This window comes from Zingiber officinale, chromosome 8B, assembly GCF_018446385.1.
Source record: "Zingiber officinale cultivar Zhangliang chromosome 8B, Zo_v1.1, whole genome shotgun sequence".
NCBI lineage: Eukaryota > Viridiplantae > Streptophyta > Magnoliopsida > Zingiberales > Zingiberaceae > Zingiber > Zingiber officinale.
This window is the reverse complement of record NC_056001.1, coordinates 5,118,591-5,141,948: the sequence shown is the minus strand read 5'-3', so window position 1 is coordinate 5,141,948 and position 23,358 is coordinate 5,118,591. Positions and strand designations below refer to the sequence as shown.

At 36.4% G+C, this 23,358-nt stretch overlaps 1 protein-coding gene and 1 pseudogene across 1 annotated transcript; one reads left to right on the top strand and one right to left on the bottom strand.

Moving 5' to 3' along the window:
- Positions 1–972: 972 nt before the first annotated feature.
- On the top strand, positions 973–7,275 carry LOC122015732 (subtilisin-like protease SBT4.3). Its single transcript, XM_042572750.1, has 10 exons — positions 973–1,197; positions 4,393–4,484; positions 4,557–4,648; positions 4,734–4,971; positions 5,074–5,584; positions 5,708–5,793; positions 5,884–6,093; positions 6,215–6,326; positions 6,433–6,646; positions 6,749–7,275. The coding sequence occupies exons 1-10, from the start codon at positions 973–975 to the stop codon at positions 7,273–7,275; spliced, it is 2,307 nt and encodes a 768-aa protein (XP_042428684.1).
- Positions 7,276–19,804: 12,529 nt separating this feature from the next.
- On the bottom strand, positions 19,805–22,683 carry LOC122015731 (annotated as a pseudogene).
- Positions 22,684–23,358: the final 675 nt, after the last annotated feature.

The window sequence follows — 23,358 nt, the reverse complement described above, 5'->3', positions numbered from 1 at the left end:
CTCAATAAAGCATGGTATGTCACTTACTCTAGGAACTAAGGTACTCATGGCAATAATCACGAAACGTAAACATGGATACATAACAAACGCCCAACAGAACATGCTACGGGTAACAAACAGTGACATACCAAAGGCAAACATGATCATTGCTTGTAGTTATAAAATACTATGCATATCCAATTGACAATATCATAAAAGATAATCAAGAGGTACCCGCCTCAAATAGCAGATCCAATCCAGTCAAATTCAACGTCGAGATGTTCGTCTCGCGTCAATGTCCTGTTTCACCAATATATATACATTTCTATTTAGCTACAACTAATGAATAGCTAAATAAAATCCTCTAGACTAATTTAGGGTAAAACCCTAATCATATAACATTAACCCTACCCAATTTAATATATATACCAGATCTATGAAACAAAAACTCACTTGTTGAAACCCTTACACTGATCGGATCAAAGATGGATATCAAGGGAACAACCAAGCGTTCAGTACTGTGGTGGTCAGAATCCAGCAACTTCACACCACTGTACACTGCCAATTGAACAACAAATTCCCAAAACTCACTAATTGAAAATCCTTACAGTAGCATACCAAAAATCTACATCATTGTTGTAGTTAACAAGACCATTACCTGACCTTCTCCGGCGATGGTAGCAAGCAACAGTGGCTGGAATGCTCTTCTATCAGCCCACTGTCAGAACTCTAGGTCAATGTTACGGCTGAGCCCGTGGTATCCAACCAAAGCTAGGGCACAGAGGGCAACAATCTGTGGTGGTTCGGTCCTGGTGGCCGGTGACGGTGCTAGGGCACAGGCGACGGGGTGGAGAAGGCTAGCGGCACTGCGAGTGGCGACGCCGTCGGGTGGAGAAAACGCGGCTGAGAAGATGGCTAAGGCTCAGCGAATCAAAGCGGTGGCCGGCGCTAGGGCTGAGGAAACCTTGCGTTGCACCCTGCTCACCGGTGGCGATGAAGGCGCAGAGAAAGAAGAAGGAAATCGGGGCAGAGGCTAGGGCTTCGAGGAAGGTAAAGCAGTGCGGGCGCCGCAATGCTCGCTCTCTGTTGCCTGGCGTCGTCGTCGTCGAGCAGAGGAGAGGAGGGCGTGCACGCAAGGGAGAAGAAAACTGCCCGCTTGCGGTTAGGGCAAATCGGCGCGAGAGGGGAAGAAGGCGCGGCGAGGTGTCGGGCACGAGGGTGGTTCGGCGGGGGAAAAAATGAAAATGAAGAAATAAAAGAAAAGGAAATATAAAGATAAACATTTCCTCGTTAAAACAGGATAGCCCAAACAGGCTTTCCGGGGCCCAATTTTGATCCCCGTAAACTCGTCCATACGAGCTCCGAAAAATTTCAGAAAAATTTCTAAAAATTTCAGAAATTTTTTTAAAAATTTCAAAAAATTCCCTTATCATTATTCACCTTTTTTCGGTATTTTACAGTTAAAAACTGCTCCTAATATTAAATTTGAAACAGTTAAAAAATGATCTTATATTATATTGTACCAGTACGTTTATCGGATTTCCAAAATCAAGTGCAATACCAACTTAAATCAATTCACGATATTCACATTTCACTTCACAAAACTAATTTATATTCAACATATATCGCACTGCCAAATCATCACATAATATTCATATTTCAATCCAAAATATTAATATATCTCATTACATTTTACTCCGCAATATATTATCATCACAAAACCTTCCTCAATCACCAAAACATATACAACCTTCAATAACAAGTCTTTTCCACCGAAAAAGCAACAAAAAGAATCTATCTTAAGTTGAGTTACCTAAACTTAAATCATCTTTACACTTAAATTTATCTCATTGCACTTAAATTTGATAGTTAGACATCATGTACACGTAAATCATCTTTAAATGGAAATTGTGACATTGCATTTGCTCAAAGCGACAAAAAAACATAATTCGTGTATTCTACACATATTCTAAATCAGTACAAAGTCTAGCATTAAATTAACATATGAATATAATAGGAAAAAAAACAAGACAAATGATGTAATAACTGCAAAATGAAAATTGTGCATATCAAATTTAATAAGAGAATTTGCAAATAAGTAAACTTGAAAAATACGAATAGTATAAAAACTCATATGACTGAGATTATAAATTAACTTGTTTTAAACATTAATTTAATATGCATTTAAAAAAAATAGAATGTCAGAATATTGTACCAAAATAATTTAACATAAATATTTATTTTTAAAAATCAATATCATCAATTATATTCGAAGTTCTCTCTAGTGATTATCTGTTCTAGTTATGGGTACGATGATCTACACCTATTTTCTTTCTCAGTTGATAGAGCATATACTTGTTGCCGTATAATATTTATAAACATATATAGCTACCATCTACAATGGGAGAACTTTTCTTACATTTGCAACGGCGGATTTAGTTGTTGGGTTATCAAGTTTTGATGATATCTTCCAGCTAATTTAGACTTTAGATCATTTCAACTTATGAAGTGGAAACATACTTGCTCATAACTCTTTTGTACGTCATTCATTGATATTTGTCTTTTTGTCTAAGTTATTTGTATTGGTTTTTAAGTTTACTGTTGTATTATGTGTATTACAATCTTCTCTATGATGCAAAGCTTCATTTTTCATATTTTTTTCCTCTAAGTTGAATAATATCAATTAGTATTTCTCATAAGACCAGTGCAGAATTAGGATTTTAATTTAGTGTATGCAATATTTACCACAATACCAACAACCAAAAGAAAAAACCATTTTAGGTTCTACAAGATACTTTCTTCGATATAAATTGTCCTTGCTTGTGAGTAATTATTCTAGTTCAGTAGGGAAAAAACCATGAATTGAGTATGTTCTAAACTTTTCTATCCAAATCTGGATGTATATGAATAGAAACTCTATCATTTGATGTCGAGTAGAATTTCTATTATTTTACGGGCTGATGATAGAAGAGTTCAAGGAAAAGACAAAAAGAGAAGTCATTAAAAATGAATTTTTTATTAAGAAGAGAGGATTAATTCCTCCCACAATTAAATAAATGTTTATACAAAATTCACTCTAAAATTAAGGAAGGAAAAAAAATCTTAATATATGAACTCAAATTTCTATTTTGTAAAGAAAAAAAAAAGAAATTTTAAACAAAAAGGAAAATTTTTTATAGATTCATAATTCTAAAATTTCTAAATAGATTCATAATACAAATATATAAAAAAATATAAATTATTAAAAATATTGAAATTATTAAAAATAATAATAATAAAATCTACGGATCCTTGTCTATCATCATACAAGTTGATAAGGTTCAAGATAGATCTTACCAAACTATATGGAGATACGATAAATCTACGCAACTCCAAGAACTGACCTGTCAATTAAAAGATTTTGATTTTTTTTTTCAAAAAACAATAAAGATTGGTATTCAGTCTTATTTTTGTTTCTTTGACTTCGTACTCGATCATATTTTTGTTTCTTTCTCGTAGTAATGTCTTGCATCACCTAATTCTAATATATATATTTAATAATAAAAAAATGGGTTGGGTCATATCTAAGGATAGCCCTTTAATAGATCCGTCCATGTTTATAAGAGAAAATTTTATTATAGAAATTAATTTGAAAAAAAAAAGAGTTAGTAGTGTTCTAGGCCTCCTAGGTACATATCTTTTGTTTCATTAATAAACATTAATATATTTATAAAAAAATCATGAATAAAAAATCTTAATATTTAAAAGTTATCTTAATATAATTATAATAATAAATAATTATATTTAATGAACAAAATTTTTTTACAGATATTTTAAAATATTTTATTAGCCAATGTTTAATATGATTATCAATTCAATTTAATATAATTACTAGTTAAATTTTTATATCTGCAAAATTCCTTTTCGGGATAAAAAATTAAAAATATCAGTCAAAAATTATTTTGATTATGAAAAATTTTAATTATCAATTAAAATTATTTTTATTGATATTTTTAAATATTTCATTGGTTAAAATTATATTTGTTGAGTAAATTATCTGTAAAATTTATTTTAGCCACTAAAATTTTACCAATAATCATTTCTATTCTACCAATGACACCGCGACAACGGACAGTGTATAATCCATGTTGTCCATTGATCCTAAACTCTCCATTAGTTGGCATCCATTATAAAATTCCATGTATCTTAGTAGAAATTTACAAAAACTCATAGGATAAGAAGAGTAATGACTTCTCTACTATCACATCTGGTAGCTCTTGCATTTTTCATATCCTTTATTCTTTTATTTTCGTCAGCATCTTCAAATGAAGAAAGAAAGGTGATTCCGAAGTTTGTAAATTTGCATTTTGAAAAAGTGTTCTTTAATCTGTATTATTACAATTAATATTACCATACATGAATGTCATTCTGCAGGTATATATTGTGTATATGGGAGCTCAACACTCATCTCAGTACCCAACCTATGAACTCCATCTTAATTTGCTTAAAGAAATTTTTGTGAACTGGTAATAAATTGATGTATATATAAATATTATCTATTTTGTCAAATTCTGAGACTAAAACAATTGATAATGCAGCTCGCCTAGTGAGTCTTTGGTGTATAGTTACCAGAGGAGTTTTAGTGGATTTGCTGCCAAACTTTCTATAGACGAGGCAGAAAAATTGAACGGTATAATTTTCATTGGAGGGAATAGTTTGAATTGTAGATATGTTATAAATTAATTACAATTCAACACGAATTAATTATACTGCAGACATGGAGGGAATAGTTTCAGTGTTTCCTAGTAAAACCCTGAAGCTTCGCACGACGAGATCATGGGATTTCCTTAACTTATCGCAGAGAGTAAACAGGAATCTTACACTGGAAAGTGACATCATCATTGGAATGATTGATACCGGAATCTGGCCGGAATCTAAATCCTTCAGCGGTCAGGGATTGAGACCTCCACCGAGGAAATGGAAGGGTGCTTGCGTAAATATGACATGCAACAAGTATGTCCATAAAATACGATTATTTAAGTTATATATAATTGTTTGAGTCGATTTAAAGCTGTGACTAATATATATTTATGATTGATTGAATTATTAATTAAGTAAAATCATCGGGGCGCGCTATTACAATAGCTTAGGCGATTACATGTTTAGCGAGCCATCGCCACGCGACTTTCAAGGTCATGGGACTCACACAGCTTCCATCGCTGCCGGTCGAACAGTCTCCCATGCCAGCCTCTACGGCCTCGCCAAGGGCATGGCTAGGGGGGCCGTGCCGTCAGCGAGGCTCGCGGTGTACAAGGTGTGCTGGTGGTTCGGGTGCACCGATCAAGACATCTTGGCGGCATTTGACGATGCAATCTCCGACGGTGTCGACATCATCTCCCTGTCTGTCGCCTATGCCATCGCCGCGGATTACTTCCAAGACTCGATAGCGATTGGCGCCTTCCATGCCATGGCAAACGGGATTTTGACGTCGACAGCCGCAGGGAATGCAGGGCCATACCGTGGCACGGTCAGCAACGTGGCACCGTGGACGTTGGTGGCGGCGGCGAGCAGTATCGATAGGCACATCATTGACAAGGTGGTCACCGGAAATCATGTGTCCACTTTGGTGAGTCATCAATTAGTCAATTTAATGATAATGCAAAAACTTGTGTTAATACATAGTCTTATTTATGCGTTATCATGTTGAATGAAAATAAGGAATTATTATTAATTTTGGGGGAAAATGCAGGGAGCTTCTGTGAACACGTTTGCGACAAAAAATAGGGATGATCATCCCTTGATCTACATGCAGGGAAATGCAACTATTTTACCAGGGTATGAAGATAATGCTATATATCTTCTCTTCGTAGCTAGATGCGGAATGATATATTCAGTAATTCTCAAACTTGTCAATTGCTGTTTTAGGGATTGCACTGCTTTGCCAGATATAAACATGGTGAAAGGGAAGATTGTTCTCTGCAAGTACTTCTATGACGAAATTTTTAGTACAGGCATTAAAGGATTGATATTTATAGATGACTCTTCACTTGACGTTTCCTTCATATACCCAGTTCCATTCATTACAGTCAGTTCCGTGGATGGGTTAAACCTTTTGAACTACATAAACAACACTAAGTGAGTGTTTATATTATATATATATATCTTTTAGCTATTTTAATTGCCACCGTTTATAATATTTTGTAAATAGAAATCGTAGGTAGTAGTATTAATCCATGCATATATATGATCTTGCCAGAAATCCTGTGGCTAACATCCACAAAAGTGAAGAAGTTTTTGACTCCGAGGCTCCCCTGGTTGCTTCGTTCTCATCGAGAGGCCCAAACACCATCACCCCTGACATCCTGAAGGTCATTAGTTCATCATTCAGTTCGATTATTTTGACATATATATATATTTTTATGGGATTTAATTAATTGTATAGCAATTTGGAAATGTTTGTGTTTGCATATGCAGCCTGATATAAGTGCTCCAGGAATTGACATTTTGGCCGCCTGGTCACGGGTTGCACCAGTGTCAGGCATCATCAACGACACAAGGGTCGTAAAGTACAACATAATCTCGGGCACTTCCATGGCTTGTCCCCACGTAACCGGCGTCGCCGCCTACGTCAAGTCTTTCCACCCAAATTGGTCGCCGACAGCCATCATGTCGGCGCTCATGACGACAGGTCTCATGACTAAGCATTATATAATATACCTTTGTTCTTCAACCCTGTTTTTTGAAGCTAGCAAAATTTCTCATTTTAATTTGTCGTCCATGCTTTATACAGCCAAACCGATGTATCCTTCGGCCCGCCAAGACGAATTATCGTATGGAGCTGGCCAACTGAACCCGGTGAAGGCCGTCGACCCAGGTCTTGTCTATGACGCTGGTGCCAGTGACTACGTGCAAATGCTCTGTAACTCGGCCTACAACGAAACCATGATCAAGATGGTCACCGGCGACGCCAGTTCCTGCTCTGCCAGCAGCAAAGGAACGGTGAGGGATCTCAATTACCCTTCCATGGCCTTACATGTTCAGTCCGGCAAAGCCTTTGCCGCGAAGTTCTTGAGAACAGTGACCAACGTCGGCGGCGCCCGACGCTGCAGGTACAAGGCGGAGGTCTGGGCTGATCACAGACTTAATGTGGCAGTGAATCCTAGTAAGTTGAAGTTTTCGGAGTTGAAGGAGAAGAGACAGTTCACTGTGTCGGTTTCAGGCGGGCCATTGCCAGGGAACTCGACAGCGCCGGCGACGGTCATTTGGTCGGACGGGGAGCATCAAGTGAGGAGTGTGATGGTTGTCTACACGGATTAGACAGATTGCTCATTTTGATTGATCAATGACAATGTACAAGAAAATATTATATTACAATACTATTTTTTCAATGTAAACTATTGTGTATGATTGAGAATTATATTACAATTCTATGTTCTATTTTGAAAATGACGTTTTTATAAATATTCTATGATTTTTCTGGAATTTTAGGATATTTTTACATAATTTTTAGAGTAACGAAAGTAGCAAAAACAAATAGAAAACGAAAACGGCCTAAGCGGGAATCGAACCCGGGACCTCTCGGATCCACTAAACCTTTAGACCGCTTAAGTAACCAGTTGAACCCAGCAGGGCTGTGCTGAAAGAAAGGGGAGTCAATTATATTTATATTTAAGTTGGGCCGAGTTATCCACTTAATATAAATAGAAAATTTAAGTGAGGTTTGGTTTATTTTTAATTGGTTCGGCAATTTCTCCTCCTCACCCTAACCTCACGCCGCACCTCTCCCTCTTCTTCTTCCTCTCGGCGCCAATCCTAGGGTTCGTTTCCTAGGGCTTCAAGGACACCTTCCGGCGACATCTCCGACACGAGGACGTTTCCCTTCACGAGTGGAACGCTTAGACGCGAGAAGATCATCGAAAGGATCGTCTCCTCCGGAAAATCTCGCGATTAGAATCGTAAGAAATTACGAATAGGAGGTAAGAAACCCCTCACCTGCAGTATAAGTAGCTTCCGTTTGAATGCATGCTTTTAGATTAGTTATACTCGGATTTTTGTCGACATCTAGGGTGTATTTAACCCTCCTCGCAGCTTTAGGGATTAGTCGAGCACCTCTAGATGGGCCGGACGCGTTTGCCCTCTTCAGTTGAGGTGTTAGACGTTGTCGGGTGCCTAGAGGTGGTCTCCCTACTAGAGAGGAGAGTTAGAGCACACCAAATGCTCGATAAAAAGATTAGGACAGCTTTTGATTCAGTGGGCATTTATTCAGCTCAGGCAAATGTCGTATAGACGTATTGATCCAGATAATTAGCTTTATTACAGCTTTCATGGGACTAGATGTTCAATGGGTGGGCTCCCACAGTCGCCTCTAGGTTCAGACAACCTAGCTCTAGGTTCAGATAACCTAGAAACGGCTAAATAAAATAGTACAGCTATTCAGTATTTTATTTTCAGCAGTGGCACTGTACAGGATCAGATATCCATTGGGTTGGACTCCCACAGTCGTCCCTAGGTTCAGATAACCTAGTAAACCCTACTAGATTTGGAACTTGCAATCCCGGGTCTAGCTAGGGGTGCGCGCACGACACGTACAGTTGCCAGGGCCCTCAGCAGCATGATTATTATTTTAATCTACTTATGTATACAGTTTTCAAAACTCTCAGTCACCTATGTGATCAGGATTTAATTCAGTATCAGCTTAGTTTAGTTCAGTTTCAGTTTAGTTCTTCCTGATTGATACCATGAGTTAGCTCCATGCTTAGATTTTGATATGCATGCTATGTTTCAGTATTTGTGCTTAGTAACTTTGCTATGTCATGCTTATCTATGTTCAGTACGTATTTCAAATAGCATGTTTTCAAAACATAAATTGCATCGTGTGCATGTTTTGTGAGGTAGCTGGTTTCTTACTAAGCTTTAAGTTTACAGATACTTTTTCCTTGTACTGCAGATAAAGGTAAAGGGAAAATGGACTAGCAGAGGCTGGAGGACAATGCGATGAAGATGTGTGTGGAAGGAACTTGGGAATAAAAGATCTTAGGGATCTAACAAGCTTTATTTATACATTAGAACTTTCAGCAAAATTAGCTAACTGTTAGAACCTTATTATTCTACACATAGTACATTTGCATGCCATGAATTAGTGAACCATGCGTGATATCATGTTTAAAATGTTAGCTAATACATGTTAAAAATGTTTCTAGCTGTTATAGACTTGATGTGTATGAGTTGGGCACGAAATAGTGCTGAAATCAAGGGTTCTGATTCGAAATCAGAAACCCAGATCGATCTACAGATCGATCAGAATTGGGTTGTGCCACTGGATCGGTCAGCCGGCCGATCCAGATGCGAACAGAGAGTACAGAAGCTCACTGATCGGTCAGCCGACCGATCAGTGAGCCACTGGATCGATCAGCCGACCGATCAGTGTACTCCTGGATCGATCGGTAGACCGATCCAGCCGCATACAGAAGCAATATAGCATATGGATTGGTCAGCCGACCGATCCAGAGTTTTTCTCCGTGCCGGTATCAAGCTGGATCGATCACTGGATCGATCCGACAACCCAATCGATTCATGGATCGATTGAAATGTCTGATTACAGCTAGCAGGACATCCGAGAGGCATAGATTATTTTCCCTAGCATGTGTACAACTCCTAGGTACACCTAGAATATTAAGTTCAGATTTTACAGTAATCAGTTTAGTAAAATTTTAATCAATCCAGATTTCCGCAATAGTAATTTAGCACAGCATAATGTAGCGATCGGCCTCACAGCCTAGTCAGTAGTAGGCGGGTCGTTACAGGTAAAGCCTTTTAAGGAAAGTTAATATTTATTTCCTTAAATAACTCTAGGTTAACCAAAAAGAACAATCGAATCACAAATTCGAAAAAGAAGAAAACACAAACTCGAAAAACTAATTTGAAAAACTAGATCTAATGCCTCTTGTGTTTGGAATTCATACAAAAGAAATACAACTAGTATGATGCGAAAATTAATTACTAATTATACCTTCCTTTGTAAACTTTAATGACCTCTTGATCTTTTACCGTATTCCTCTTCTTATCTCGGACGTTGTGTGGGCAACGATCTACCGAGATGAGAATCCACCTAAGCCACCTTCTTCTCCAAGCAAGATTCGGCCACCACAAATATTCCAAGAATAGATGTGGTTCGGCCACCACCACCAAGCTCCAAGGGATGCTTCCTTTCTCTCCTTCTTCTCCATGCTAAAATCCGGCCATCTTCAAGCTCCATGAGTTTACAAGATCCGGCCAATGAAGAAAAAAGAAAAGGAAGAAGAGAAAACTAATAGGGTCGGCCACCCCAAGGAAGAAAAAGAGAGGAAGAATAAGAATAGAGTCGTTCGCCATGAAGGCACCTCTACCCCCTCTTTTATAATCCTTGGTCTTGGCAAATAAGGAAATTTAATTAAAAACTTCCTTAATTATTTTGCCATGAAAAATAAAAATTATTTTAATTAAAAAACAATTTTCTTCTCTTAATAATATGGCCAGCCACCACAAGCTATAAACAAGGAGAGTTTTAATTAATTAAAACTTCCTAATTTGTCTCCAGAAATTTATAAAAATTCCTCCAATAATTTAATCCCTTCATGGTTAGTAAAAAGGAAATTTTATAAATTAAAATCTTTCTTTTAAACATGTGGATAATTTCCAAAAGGAAAGTTATCTCTAAAAATTAAAATCTCTTTTCAATCTACAAATAAGGAAAGACATCAAATCTTTTCTTAATCTTTTGTAGAAACTAATATAAGAGAATATTTAATTTTTAAACTCTCTTTTAAAACATGAACATGGTTAAAAAGGAAAGTTTTCTCAAAATTAAAATCTCCTTTCAATCTACAAATAAGGAAAGCTTTCAAATCTTTTCTTAATCTTTTGTAGAAAGCTTTAAAAGGAAAGATTTAAAATTTAAACTCTCTTTTAAAACCATGATATCCACATAATAAATAATTTTAATAAAAAATTCCTTTTAATTTTCTAGTGGCTAGCCACCTAAGCTTGGGACCCAAGCTTTGGCCGGCCACCAACTTGGCTCAACCTTTGGGTCTTGGTCGGCCCTAGCTTGGGTTCAAGGTAGCTTGGCCCGCCACCAAAAGTGGGTAAAAAGATGGGTATATGGTGGGTATAAATCTCTATATACAAGAGGCTACGATAGGGACCGAGAGGAGGAATTGGTTTTGGTCTCCCGATGAAATTAAGCTTCTCGTGTTCGCCCTGAACACACAACTTAACTTCATCAATAATAATTCATTCCACTAAAGAATTATTATTGAACTACCGCACCAATCCCAAATTATATTTTTGGGCTTCTTCTTATTATGAGTGTGTTAGTCTCCCTGTGTTTAAGATGTCGAATGCCCACTAATTAAGTGAGTTACGGACAACTCATTTAATTAATATCTTAGTCCAAGAGTAGTACCACTCAACCTTATCGTCATGTCGGACTAAGTCCACCTGCAGGGTTTAACATGACAATCTTTATGAGCTCCTCTTGGGGACATTATCAACATAGATTACTAGGATACAGTTTTCTTCTATAATCAACAAGTCACACTATAAGTAACATCATTTCCCAACTTATCGAGCTTATTGATTTATCGAACTAAATCTCACCCATTAAAAATTATAGAAATAAATATCAAATATATGTGCTTGTTATTATATTAGTATTAAGAGCACACACTTCCATAATAACTAAGGTCTAGTTCTTTTATTAAATCAGTATAAAAAGAACTTACCTTAAATGGTCCTGCACAATACACTTAAATGTACTAGTGTAATTTATTAGTCAAGATAAACTAATGTCTAATTACATTACGACTATTCCAATGGTTTGTTCCTTTCCATCTTAGTCGTGAACTACTGTTTATAATTTATAAAGAGTCGATAACACAATCTTCTATGTGTGACACCACACATAATGTTATCTACAATATAAATTAATTGAATATCTACATTTGGTATATATAAATGTAGACACTTGACCAATGTGATTCTTATAAATGTTTATACAAAAGCTAGGCTTTTAGTATACACTCCAACATTGATCACCAGACTCACAAATCTCAAAGAAAAGGTAAGAAATCAAGATTCCCTAATATACGCAATAAATGCTTTTCCAAGGACACTCAAATGGTCATCAATTGTCAACTCCTATTATATTTCTAAAGATCTAGATGTAAGCACATTAAAAAGTTTATTTTCCACTTTGGAACTTCACTAATCTAGATGTGCAAAATCAAAGGAGCCCAGATAGAACATCGCCCTGAAGGCAAGAATGGATCATCCAGACTCCGAAGTGTCAATTGATGAAGATGAAGCTACCCTAATGGTAAGAAAATTTAATAAATTTATTAAATCTAATAACATTAATAAGTCATAGTCAAAAAAGTACTTTTAGAGCAAAAGAAAGGTTCGGTGCTGGAACTGCCAAGGAGAAGGCCACATCAAGGACGACTACCCCGAACTGAAGAAGAAGGACAAGGGCAAGGCCAAAAGACCAACAAGATCAAAGCACAAGAATCTGAAGGTCACATGGGATGAATCGTCGTCCTTCGTGTCCGAGATCAAAGCTTATGTCAGACTAGATCTAATGGCAAGCCACCAAGAAAAAGTTGAAAGCAAATCAGAGATGAGCATTGATGAAGGGGGGGAGAATCATCAGAGGAAAGCTGCGATAAAGGGGGAGCATTAGAACATGAGGTAAGTGAGGTACGTGATGTGCGTAGATTATATACACTTTTATGTATATTTTGACGCACATCTACTTATATTTCATGGGCATAATCTATGTTTATTGCATCATATTTTATTGTAATGTCATATTTCTACTCCTTTTGTTCGAAAATTTACTCTTTGCTTGTTTTTAATTGATATGACGTAATTTGGAGCGAAAATAGAGCAAGGGTCAAGTCATGGTCGTGTGGACCACACGACCGTGCCACATTTCCATAGAAGAAGAAGATTTTGGCTATGTGACCCACATGACAATGTCAACCCCATCAACAACATCCGAAGCACGGCCGTGTAGATCCACATGGCCGTGCAGCATTTCTAGAAAGTAAGAAGACCTCGACCGTGTGAGCCACACAGCGGTGTGGCCAAAGCAGAAGAGAAGAAGAGCACAACCGTATAAATCCACATGGTCGTGTAGCCCATCCAGAGCCAAAGCAGAATATGGTCGTGTGACCCACACGGTCGTGTCACCCTAGCATATAGCAGAAAGAAGGAGGCCGTGTGGATTCACACCAAGGGTTGTGCCAATTACTATAAAAGGGATTTTTCTCCCCTTTTCAAGAATCTTGGATCTTGGGGAAGGGTTCTCCCCCTTAGGGGAGCCCTAGGTTTCATCCTCGTCGATCTCTGTCGATCCGTCCACCTTTGGAGCAAGGATACTTCCAAAGACGCCAGGTTTCAAGGATAATCACTCTCCTCTATCTATTTCTATATTTTGAGTTGTACTTTGCTATTTTCATTGTCTTTGCTCGGTCGAACGTACACATAGAGCCTTCTGTTCGACTAACCTTTATATGGCCGATCTAGTATAAAGAGATTTATTTGAGGCTAAGTGTCTTTGAGTCCAGTCGAACTTTGCCCGGCCGAGCTTACACAGAGAGCCTTATAATGAATTGGCATTTATTCGATTGATCGTATATTATGATCTTTGTGAGGCAAAGTGTCTTTGAGCATGGCTGGACTTTGCTAAGTCGAGACTACACAAAGTGCCTTATGTTCGATTAGCCTTTATCCGGCAAAGCATATACTAAGAGTTTCATAAGACTCAAGTGCCTTGAGTCCAGACGACCTTTCATCTGGTTGGGCTCCTTTGAACCCTGTCAGCTGTTTACTAACCGAGCGCATTATTTTTTTAGTTTCAGAGTAAAACCCTAGAGTCCTTATACTCGACCGTATATGTACCCGACCAGCCTTATCCGAACGCCATGCTTTACAGCCACGCAGGCAGGACCCGAGAATTTTAAGGCTGGGTGATCAACATGGACCAAGTGTGGAATATTCCTTTATCTTGACTTTGACCGCCACATCATCATGACTTTGACTACCACGTCATCATTTAGATTCACTCACTATAACCATATTAGTAGCTATATATGTATGAAAATATTATGCAGCAACAAGTTTATTCAACATCAACTGAGAAAGAAAATAGTTATAGATCATCCCCATGACCAGAGTAGATAATCACTAGAGAAAAGTTCGAATACAATCGATGATATTGATTTTTAAGAACAAATATTTTTGTAAATTATTTTACTACTATAGTTTGGAATTCTATTTTTTAAATGCAAATTAAATTAATATTTAAAACAAGTTAATTCATAATCTTAGTTATATGAGTTTTTATACTATTCTGACACTTTTGTTTTTAAAGTTTACTTATTTTTAAATTCTCTTATTAAATTTATGTATTCAACTTTCATTTTGCAGTTATTACATTATTTGTCTTGTTTTTTTCTATTATGTTCATATGTTTAATGCTAGACTTTTGTACTGATTTAGAATATGTGTGGAATATACGGATTATGTTTTTTGTCGCTTTGAGAAAATGCAATGTCACAACTTTCATTTAAAGATGATTTATGTGTAGATGATGTCTGACTATCAAATGTAAGTGCAATGAGATAAATTTAAGTGTAAAGATGATTTAAGTTTAGGTAACTCAACTTAAGATAGATTCTTTTTGCTGTTTTTTTGGTGGAAAAGACATGTTATTGAAGGTTGTATATGTTTTGGTGATTGAGGAAGGTTTTGTGTTGGTAGTAAATTGCGGAGTAAAATATAATGAGATGTATTAATATTTTGGATTGAAATATGAATATTATGTGATGATTTGGTAGTGTAATATATTTGAATATAAATTAGTTTTGTGAAGTGAAATGTGAATATTGTGAATTGATTTAATTTGGTATTGCATTTGGTTCTGAAAATCCGATAAACGTACTAGTACAATATGATATAGGATCATTTTTTAACGGTTTCAAATTTGATATTAGGAGTAGTTTTTAACTGTTCCGAAAACCAGTACTTACAAGTGTTTCCAAATAGCCACATAAATTTCATTAATTTTAGTACATTTCTACTTGCAGTAATTTTGATGATATTATTGCAATTTTGATTGTTATACTTTAATTCATGTTTGTTTAAACCCTAACTTAACTCGGGTTGATGCACATCAAAAAGAGGGAGATTGTAAGCACCCCAGGTTGGTTTTGGTGTAATCAACTGAGTCAAATTAGGTCATGTTTGTATTTAATCCTTGTGTCTAACTGTGTAGGAGCTTAAAAATACAAAAAGTCAAAAGGAAAACGCAATTATTGAAAATGATGGCACGAGAAAGGAGTCGACGGGCTCAGTGCATTCGAGGGACGAGGTGCTGCGGAAGAGTACACTAGTGGATGAGAAGGAAGTGCATGACGTTCGAGGAACGAGAAGTCGGGAAGGAAGCCCGCTTGAGGAGAAGGTCGGAGTTGGGTTCGGGTGACCTCAACTCCGATTAGCTGGAGCATCACTTATGTGAAGAGATTGGCTAAGGAACTAATCTGCCTCATAGAAGGCGCCTTTCATGGCTTGGAAAGCGCCTTCCAGTACGCTGAAGATATTTTATCTTCGGCAATAAGATTTTTCTGATTGAAGGTGCCTTGAATCCTATTGAAGGCGCCTTACAACTATAAATAGAGTTTTTTAGGGGGTATAAAAGACCGCTAGAGATAGGAATTATTCGAGAACTTTTTTATTAATTTCCTAACAACTTTTTAAGTTTTTCAAAAAATGTAAGAGGTTTCTTTGCCTTCATCAAAATTAATAATCACCAACATTGTAACCAAGTAAACATCTTAGTCTCTTACTTAGTTCTTTTTAAGTTGTTATTCATTTTGTCATATTTGATTAATTAATATTATATTCCTGCCAAAACTAACTTGAGATTCTTCTAACTTATTTCCATTGCATAAAGTAAAAAATATAGGATTTTCACTCAATACTCAGACTACCATGTGGAGGCAGTCATTCATTCCTTTTGCATGATTTGATCTTATTCAATAATTTTCAAAAGTTTACGCATTGAAATAAGATTTATCAAAATTAAATCAATTTTGTAGATAAAGATGTGCAAATTTCAAAGAATTCATAAAATATAATTCCTGAATATAAAATTTGTTGGTCATCCGCCTTCTCGCCCAGTAGGAGTTCCTCCAAGCCACCTCCCTTGCCACTGAGCGAGTCTGCCTTTCCACCTAATCCTTCCCCTTTGTAGACGAGGGCTTCTTCATGTTAGTCACCATGTACCCAACGTACCAGTCCTCCAGCTGCATCGATGACTTCCGTCGCGACGAGTACTGTCATCACGTCGATGCCTGAGTTTGCCTCAACTACTAGGACTTCAGCTTGTTCTTATACCTCCAAAGCTTCTAGGCCTAGGAGTCCTCCAAATTCAACCTCTCTGAGATCGCCACCAACCTAAACAACCATGCCCTCTATGGTTTCGCCGAGAAAAGCACAGCAGAGTACGACGTCAAGAGTTTTGGCGATTCTTGAGGGCTCTACGCCGGCACTCTTGGTCAAGAATCTCTACCACTTATGCCATCCCTACATACGCAGCCATATGGCCAAGCATGACATGCCTAGCTATCTCCCAACTTCACTCCTGGCTCTGTACGGTTGCACATCGCATTCCTAAAATTGACTCAATTACTTAATAATAGTCAATGAGATTCAATGTTCAAAGGTGATTACTGGCTTCAGAGTGAGTAGAGTGGTGGAATCCACACATCCGATTTCATGGTCGGTGAGCTGATCTGGGGCATTACCCAATGGGAAGAGTACAACCTCATCGTCTCTGATTTGGGAAGTTTCTTCAAGAGCAAATACACGGACTTGCCCCCCTTTCTTACTATATCGGACTTCTAGGTAAACTTTTATGCCTTACATTGCTAATTATTCTCCTCATGATCTTTCCATGCATCTGATCTGCATTGGTTTAATTTTTATGATTCGTGAGGTTAAACTGAAGGAATGGGGCAAAACTAGATGAAAACTACATCCCATTAGGTTGCTTCAGGGACTAACATTGCAGTGAGCATTCATTCATCTGATTAACTCCATTTCTTCTTCAATGTTACTTGAGATTCATTCCTCAGAATCAAACAAATCCTTCTCATCTTTCATAGTTGATTTCGTGGTTTCAAATGCTTGGGCATTAACATAACATTGATGATTCAATAAAGAACTTGCATAACTATTTGAATTCAGTTTTTAAAAATGTTTGCAAATATATAGATCCTTCTCATACTTACATCATCCAACTTGTATGTTGATGTAGTAGGATCCGTAGATTTTTTATTATTATTATTTTTGATAATTTTTATATTTTTGGTAATTTTCATCTTTTGTATATTTCTACTATGAATCCATTTAGAGATTTTGGAATTATGAAAATGTTAGTAAAATTTTTCCTTTATGTTTAAAATTTCCTTCAAATCTTTATCGGATAAGAATTGGAGTCCATATATTAGAATTTTTTTCCTTCCTTAATCTTAGCGTGTAGATTTTATATAAACATTATGGCCGAATCAAAAAGAAAAATTTAAAAAGAAAAAAATAAATTATTAAATATTAAATTAAAATAAATTATAAAAGAATAAAAAAATAAATAAACTATCCTACTCGATGTCAAATGCAATAAACTATCTTGGAGAACCAAAAATGATTTTTTCTTTCCGGTTGTTGGCAATTATGTGGTAAATATTGCCTACACTAAATAAAAATCCTAATTCTGCACTTAGTCTAATGAGAAATCCTTAATATTATTCAACTTAGAGGAAAAATATGAAAATAAATCTTAACATAGTAGACAAGGTTAAATACACATAAAACAGCAATAAACTTAAAAAACAATACAAATAACTTAGACAAAAAGACAAATATCAATAAATGACGTACACAAGAGTTAAGCAAGTATGTTTCTACTTCATAGTTGAAATGATCTAAAGTCTAAATTAGCTGGAAGATATCATCAAAACTTGATAACCCAACAACTAAACCTGCCATTGCAAATGTAAGAAAAGTTCTCTCATTGTAGATGGTAGCTATATGTTTGTAAATATTATACGGCAACAAGCATATACTCTATCAACTGAGAAAGAAAATAGGTGTAGATCATCCCCATGACTAGAACAGATAATCACTAGAGAGAACTTCGAATACAATTGATGATATTGATTTTTAAAAATAAATATTTATGTTAAATTATTTTGGTACAATATTCTGGCATTCTATTTTTTAAAATGCAAATTAAATTAATATTTAAAACAAGTTAATTCATAATCTTAGTTATATGAGTTTTTATACTATTCTAATACTTTTATTTTTAAAGTTTATTTATTTTTAAATTCTCTTATTAAATTTGATGTATTCAACTTTCATTTTGCAGTTATTACATCATTTGTCTTGTTTGTTTTTCCATTATGTTCATATGTTTAATGCTAAACTTTTGAACTGATTTAGAATATGTGTAGAATATATGAATTATGTTTTTTGTCGCTTTGAGCAAATGCAATGTCACAATTTCCATTTAAAGATGATTTACGTGTAGATAATGTCTGACTATCAAATTTAAGTGCAATGAGATAAATTTAAGTGTAAAGATGATTTAAGTTTAGGTAACTCAACTTAAGATAGATTTTTTTTTGTTGCTTTTTCGATGGAAAAGACTTGTTATTGAAGGTTGTTTATATTTTGGTGATTGAGGAAGGCTTTGTGATGGTAGTATATTACGGAGTAAAATGTAATGAGATATATTAATATTTTGGATTGCAGTATGAATATTATGTGATGATTTGGCAGTGCAATATATTTTGAACATAAATTAGTTTTGTGAAGTGAAATGTGAATATCATGAATTGATTTAATTTGGTATTGCATTTCGTTTTTGACAAATGTACTGGTACAATATGATATAGAATCATTTTTTAATTGTTTCAAAGTTAATATTAGGAGCAGTTTTTAGCTGCTTCGAAAACCAGTACTTACAAGTGTTTCCAAATAGGCACATAAACAATTTATAGGATTAGTCTCAACCACTTCCACAACCAGCTGACTTCCGAACTGGTTAACAACTATTGCAATAGCAAACAACTGGAAGCGTGTACTCACCGCTCTAAACACCCAACCTTCTGCACCAGTTATTGACCGCTTCTATAAAATATATTCACAAGTGGTAAATAACTCCTTCTAACATCGAAGGTTTTACATGGTTTAATGACAACTTTTGTAGAACACATTCATACGCAGTCAATCATTGCTTCTACAAGTCATCTTTATATATCGCCACCTCTATTAAAAACACTCACAAGCAGTTAATAATCACTTCTAGAAGTATGCTGCAGTGGCGTAGCTAAAATTTTCAACCAAGAAGGGTGTTTTTGTTTAATTTTAAATATTAGTATATATCATTTTAACCATCCAAAAGCCTAAATTTCTGTTGCATCAGAAGTTACTAGATGGTTTAAACAACCGGTTAGTTTTATCGCTTCGATTGCCCTTAGCACCACCAACATTTACAACGATTGGAAAACTAGTTCAACAGATTTAGCATAGGTCGATAAACATAGCTAAAGGCATTTTAAAATAGCTTTTAAAACTTTTTTTTTTGTGTTCATATTTATAAAAACGACATTTTCAAAATAGAACATAGAATTGTAATATAATTCTCAATCATACACAATAATTTACAATGAAAAAAATAGAATTGTAATATAATATTTTCTTATAGATTGTCATTGATCAATCAAAATGAGAAATAATCTGTCTAATCCGTGTAGAGAACCATCACACTCCTCACTTGATGCTTCCCGTCCGACCAAATGACCGTTGCCGGCGCTGTCGAGTTCCCTGGCAATGGCCCGCCTGAAACCGACACAGTGAACTGTCTCTTCTCCTTCAACTCCGAAAACTTCAACTTACTAGGATTCACTGTCACATTAAGTTTGTGATCAGCCCAGACCTCTGCCTTGTACCTGTAGCGTCGGGCGCCGCCGACGTTGGTCACTGTTCTCAAGAACTTCACGGCGAAGGCTTTGCCGGACTGAACATGTAAGGCCATGGAAGGGTAATTGAGATCCCTCGCCGTTCCATTGCTGCTGCCGGAGCAGGAACTGGCGTCGCCGGTGACGATCTTGATCATGGTTTCATTGTAGGCCGAGTTACAGAGCATTTGCACGTAGTCACTGGCACCAGCGTCATAGACAAGACCTGGGTCGACGGCCTTCACCGGGTTCAGTTGCCCCGCTCCATACGATAATTCGTCTTGGCGGGCCGAAGGATACATCGGTTTGGCTGTATAAAGCATGGACGACAAATTAAAATGAGAAATTTCGCTAGCTTCAAAAAACAGGGTTGAAGAACAAAGGTATATTATATAATGCTTAGTCATGAGACCTGTCGTCATGAGCGCCGACATGATGGCTGCCGGCGACCAATTTGGGTGGAAAGACTTGACGTAGGCGGCGGCGCCGGTTACGTGGGGGCAAGCCATGGAAGTGCCCGAGATGATGTTGTACTTTACGACCCTTGTGTCATTGATGATGCCTGACACTGGTGCAACCCGTGACCAGGCGGCCAAAATGTCAATTCCTGGAGCACTTATATCAGGCTACATATGCAAACATAAACATTTCCAAGTTGCAATAAAAATATATATATGCCAAAATAATCGAACTGAATGATGAATTAATGACCTTGAGGATGTCAGGGGTGATGGTGTTTGGGCCTCTCGATGAGAACGAAGCAACCAGGGGAGCCTCAGAGTCAAAAACTTCTTCGCTTTTGTGGATGTTGGCCACGGGATTTCTGGCCAAGATCATATATATTCATGGATTAATACTACTACCTATGATTTCTATTTACGAAATACTATAAACGGTGGCAATTAAAATAGATAAAGAATAGCATAAAAATAAGTATATATATAAACACTCACTTAGTGTTGTTTATGTAGCTCAAAAGGTTGAGCCCATCCAAGGAACTGACTGTAATGAATGGAACTGGGTATAAGTCGGAAACGTCAAGTGAAGAGTCATCTATATATATCAATCCTTTAATGCCTGTAATAAAAATTTCGTCAGAGAAGTGCTTGCAGAGAACAATCTTCCCTTTAACAATGTTTATATCTGGCAAAGCAGTGCAATCCCTGAAACAGCAATAGACAAGCTTGATAATTATTGAATATATCATTCCGCATCTGGCTATGAAGACAAGATATATAGCATTATCTTCATACCCTGGTAAAATAGTTGCATTTCCCTGCATGTAGATCAAGGGATGATCATCCCTATTTTTTGTCGCAAACGTGTTCACAGAAGCTCCCTGCATTTTCCCCCAAAATTAATAATAATTCCTTATTTTCATTCAACATGATAACACATAAATAAGACTACGTATTAACACAAGTTTTTGCATTATCATTAAATTGACTAATTGATGACTCACCAAAGTGGACACATGATTTCCAGTGACCACCTTGTCAATGATGTGCCTATCGATGCTGCTCGTCGCCGCCACCAACGTCCACGGTGCCACATTGCTGACCTTGCCACGGTATGGCCCTGCATTCCCCGCGCCTGTCGACGTCAAAATCCCGTTCGCCATGGCATGGAAGGCGCCAATCGCTATCCGCGGCGATGTCTCCGCCGACAGACAAGGAGATGATGTCGACACCGTCGGAGATCGCATCGTCAAATGCCGCCAAGATGTCTTGATCGGTGCACCCGAACAACCAGCACACCTTGTACACCGCGAGCCTCGCTGACGGCACAGCCCCCCATGCCATGCCCTTGGCGAGGCCGTAGAGGTTGGCGTGGGAGACTGTTCGACCGGTAGCGGTGGAAGCTGTGTGAGTCCCGTGACCTTGAAAGTTGCGTGGCGATGGCTCGCTCAACATGTAATCGCCTAAGCTATTGTAATAGCGCGCCCGATGATTTTACTTAATTAATAATTCAATCAATCATAAATTTATATTAGTCACAGCTTTAAATCGAGTCAAACAATTATATATAACTTAAATAATCGAATTTTAAGGACATACTTGTTGCATGTCATATTTACGCAAGCACCCTTCCATTTCCTCGGTGGAGGTCTCAATCCCTGACCGCTGATTCGCTGAAGGACTTAGATTCCGGCCAGATTCCGGTATCAATCATTCCAATGATGATGTCACTTTCCAATGCGGGATTCCTGCTTACTCTCTGCGGGAAGTTGAGGAAATCCCATGACCTCGTCGTGCGAAGCTTCAAGGTTTTACTAGGAAACACTGAAATTATTCCCTCCATTTCTGCAATATAATTAATTCGTGTTGAATTGTAATTAATTTATAACATATCTACAATTCAAACTATTTCCTCCAATGAAAATTATACCGTTCAATTTTTCTGCCTCGTCTATAGAAAGTTTGGCAGCAAATCCACTAAAACTCCTCTGGTAACTATACACCAAAGACTCACTAGGCGAGCTGCATTATCAATTGTTTTAGTCTCAGAATTTGACAAAATAGATAATATTTATATATACATCAATTTATTACCAGTTGACAAGAATTTCTTTAAGCAAATTAAGATGGAGTTCATAGGTTGGGTACTGAGATGAGTGTTGAGCTCCCATATACACAATATATATCTGCAGAATGCCATTCATGTATGGTAATATTAATTGTAATAACACAGATTAAAGACCACTTTTCGAAATGCAAATTTACAAACTTCGGAATTACCTTTCTTTCTTCATTTGAAGATGCTGACGAAAATAGAAGAATAAAGGATATGAAAAATGCAAGAGATACTAGATGTGATAGTAGAGAAGTCATTACTCTTCTTATCCTATGAGTTTTTGTAAATGTCTACTAAGATACATGGAATTTTATAATGGATGCCAACTAATGGAGAGTTTAGGATCAATGGACAACATGGATTATACACTGTCAGTTGTCGCGGTGTCATTGCTAGAATAGAAATGATTATTGGTAAAATTTTAGTGGCTAAAATAAATTTTACAGGTAATTTACTCAACAAATATAATTTTAACCAATGAAATATTTAAAAATATCAATAAAATTAATTTTAATTGATAATTAAAATTATTCATAATCAAAATAATTTTTGGCTGATATTTTTAATTTTTTATCCTGAAAGGGAATTTTGCAGATATAAAAGTTTAACTAGTAATTATATTAAATTTGATTGATAATCATATAAAGCTTTGGCTAATAAAATAATTTAAAATATCTGTAAAAAAATTTTGTTCATTAAATATAATTATTTATCATTATAATTATATTAAGATAACTTTTAAATATTAAGATTTTTTATTCAC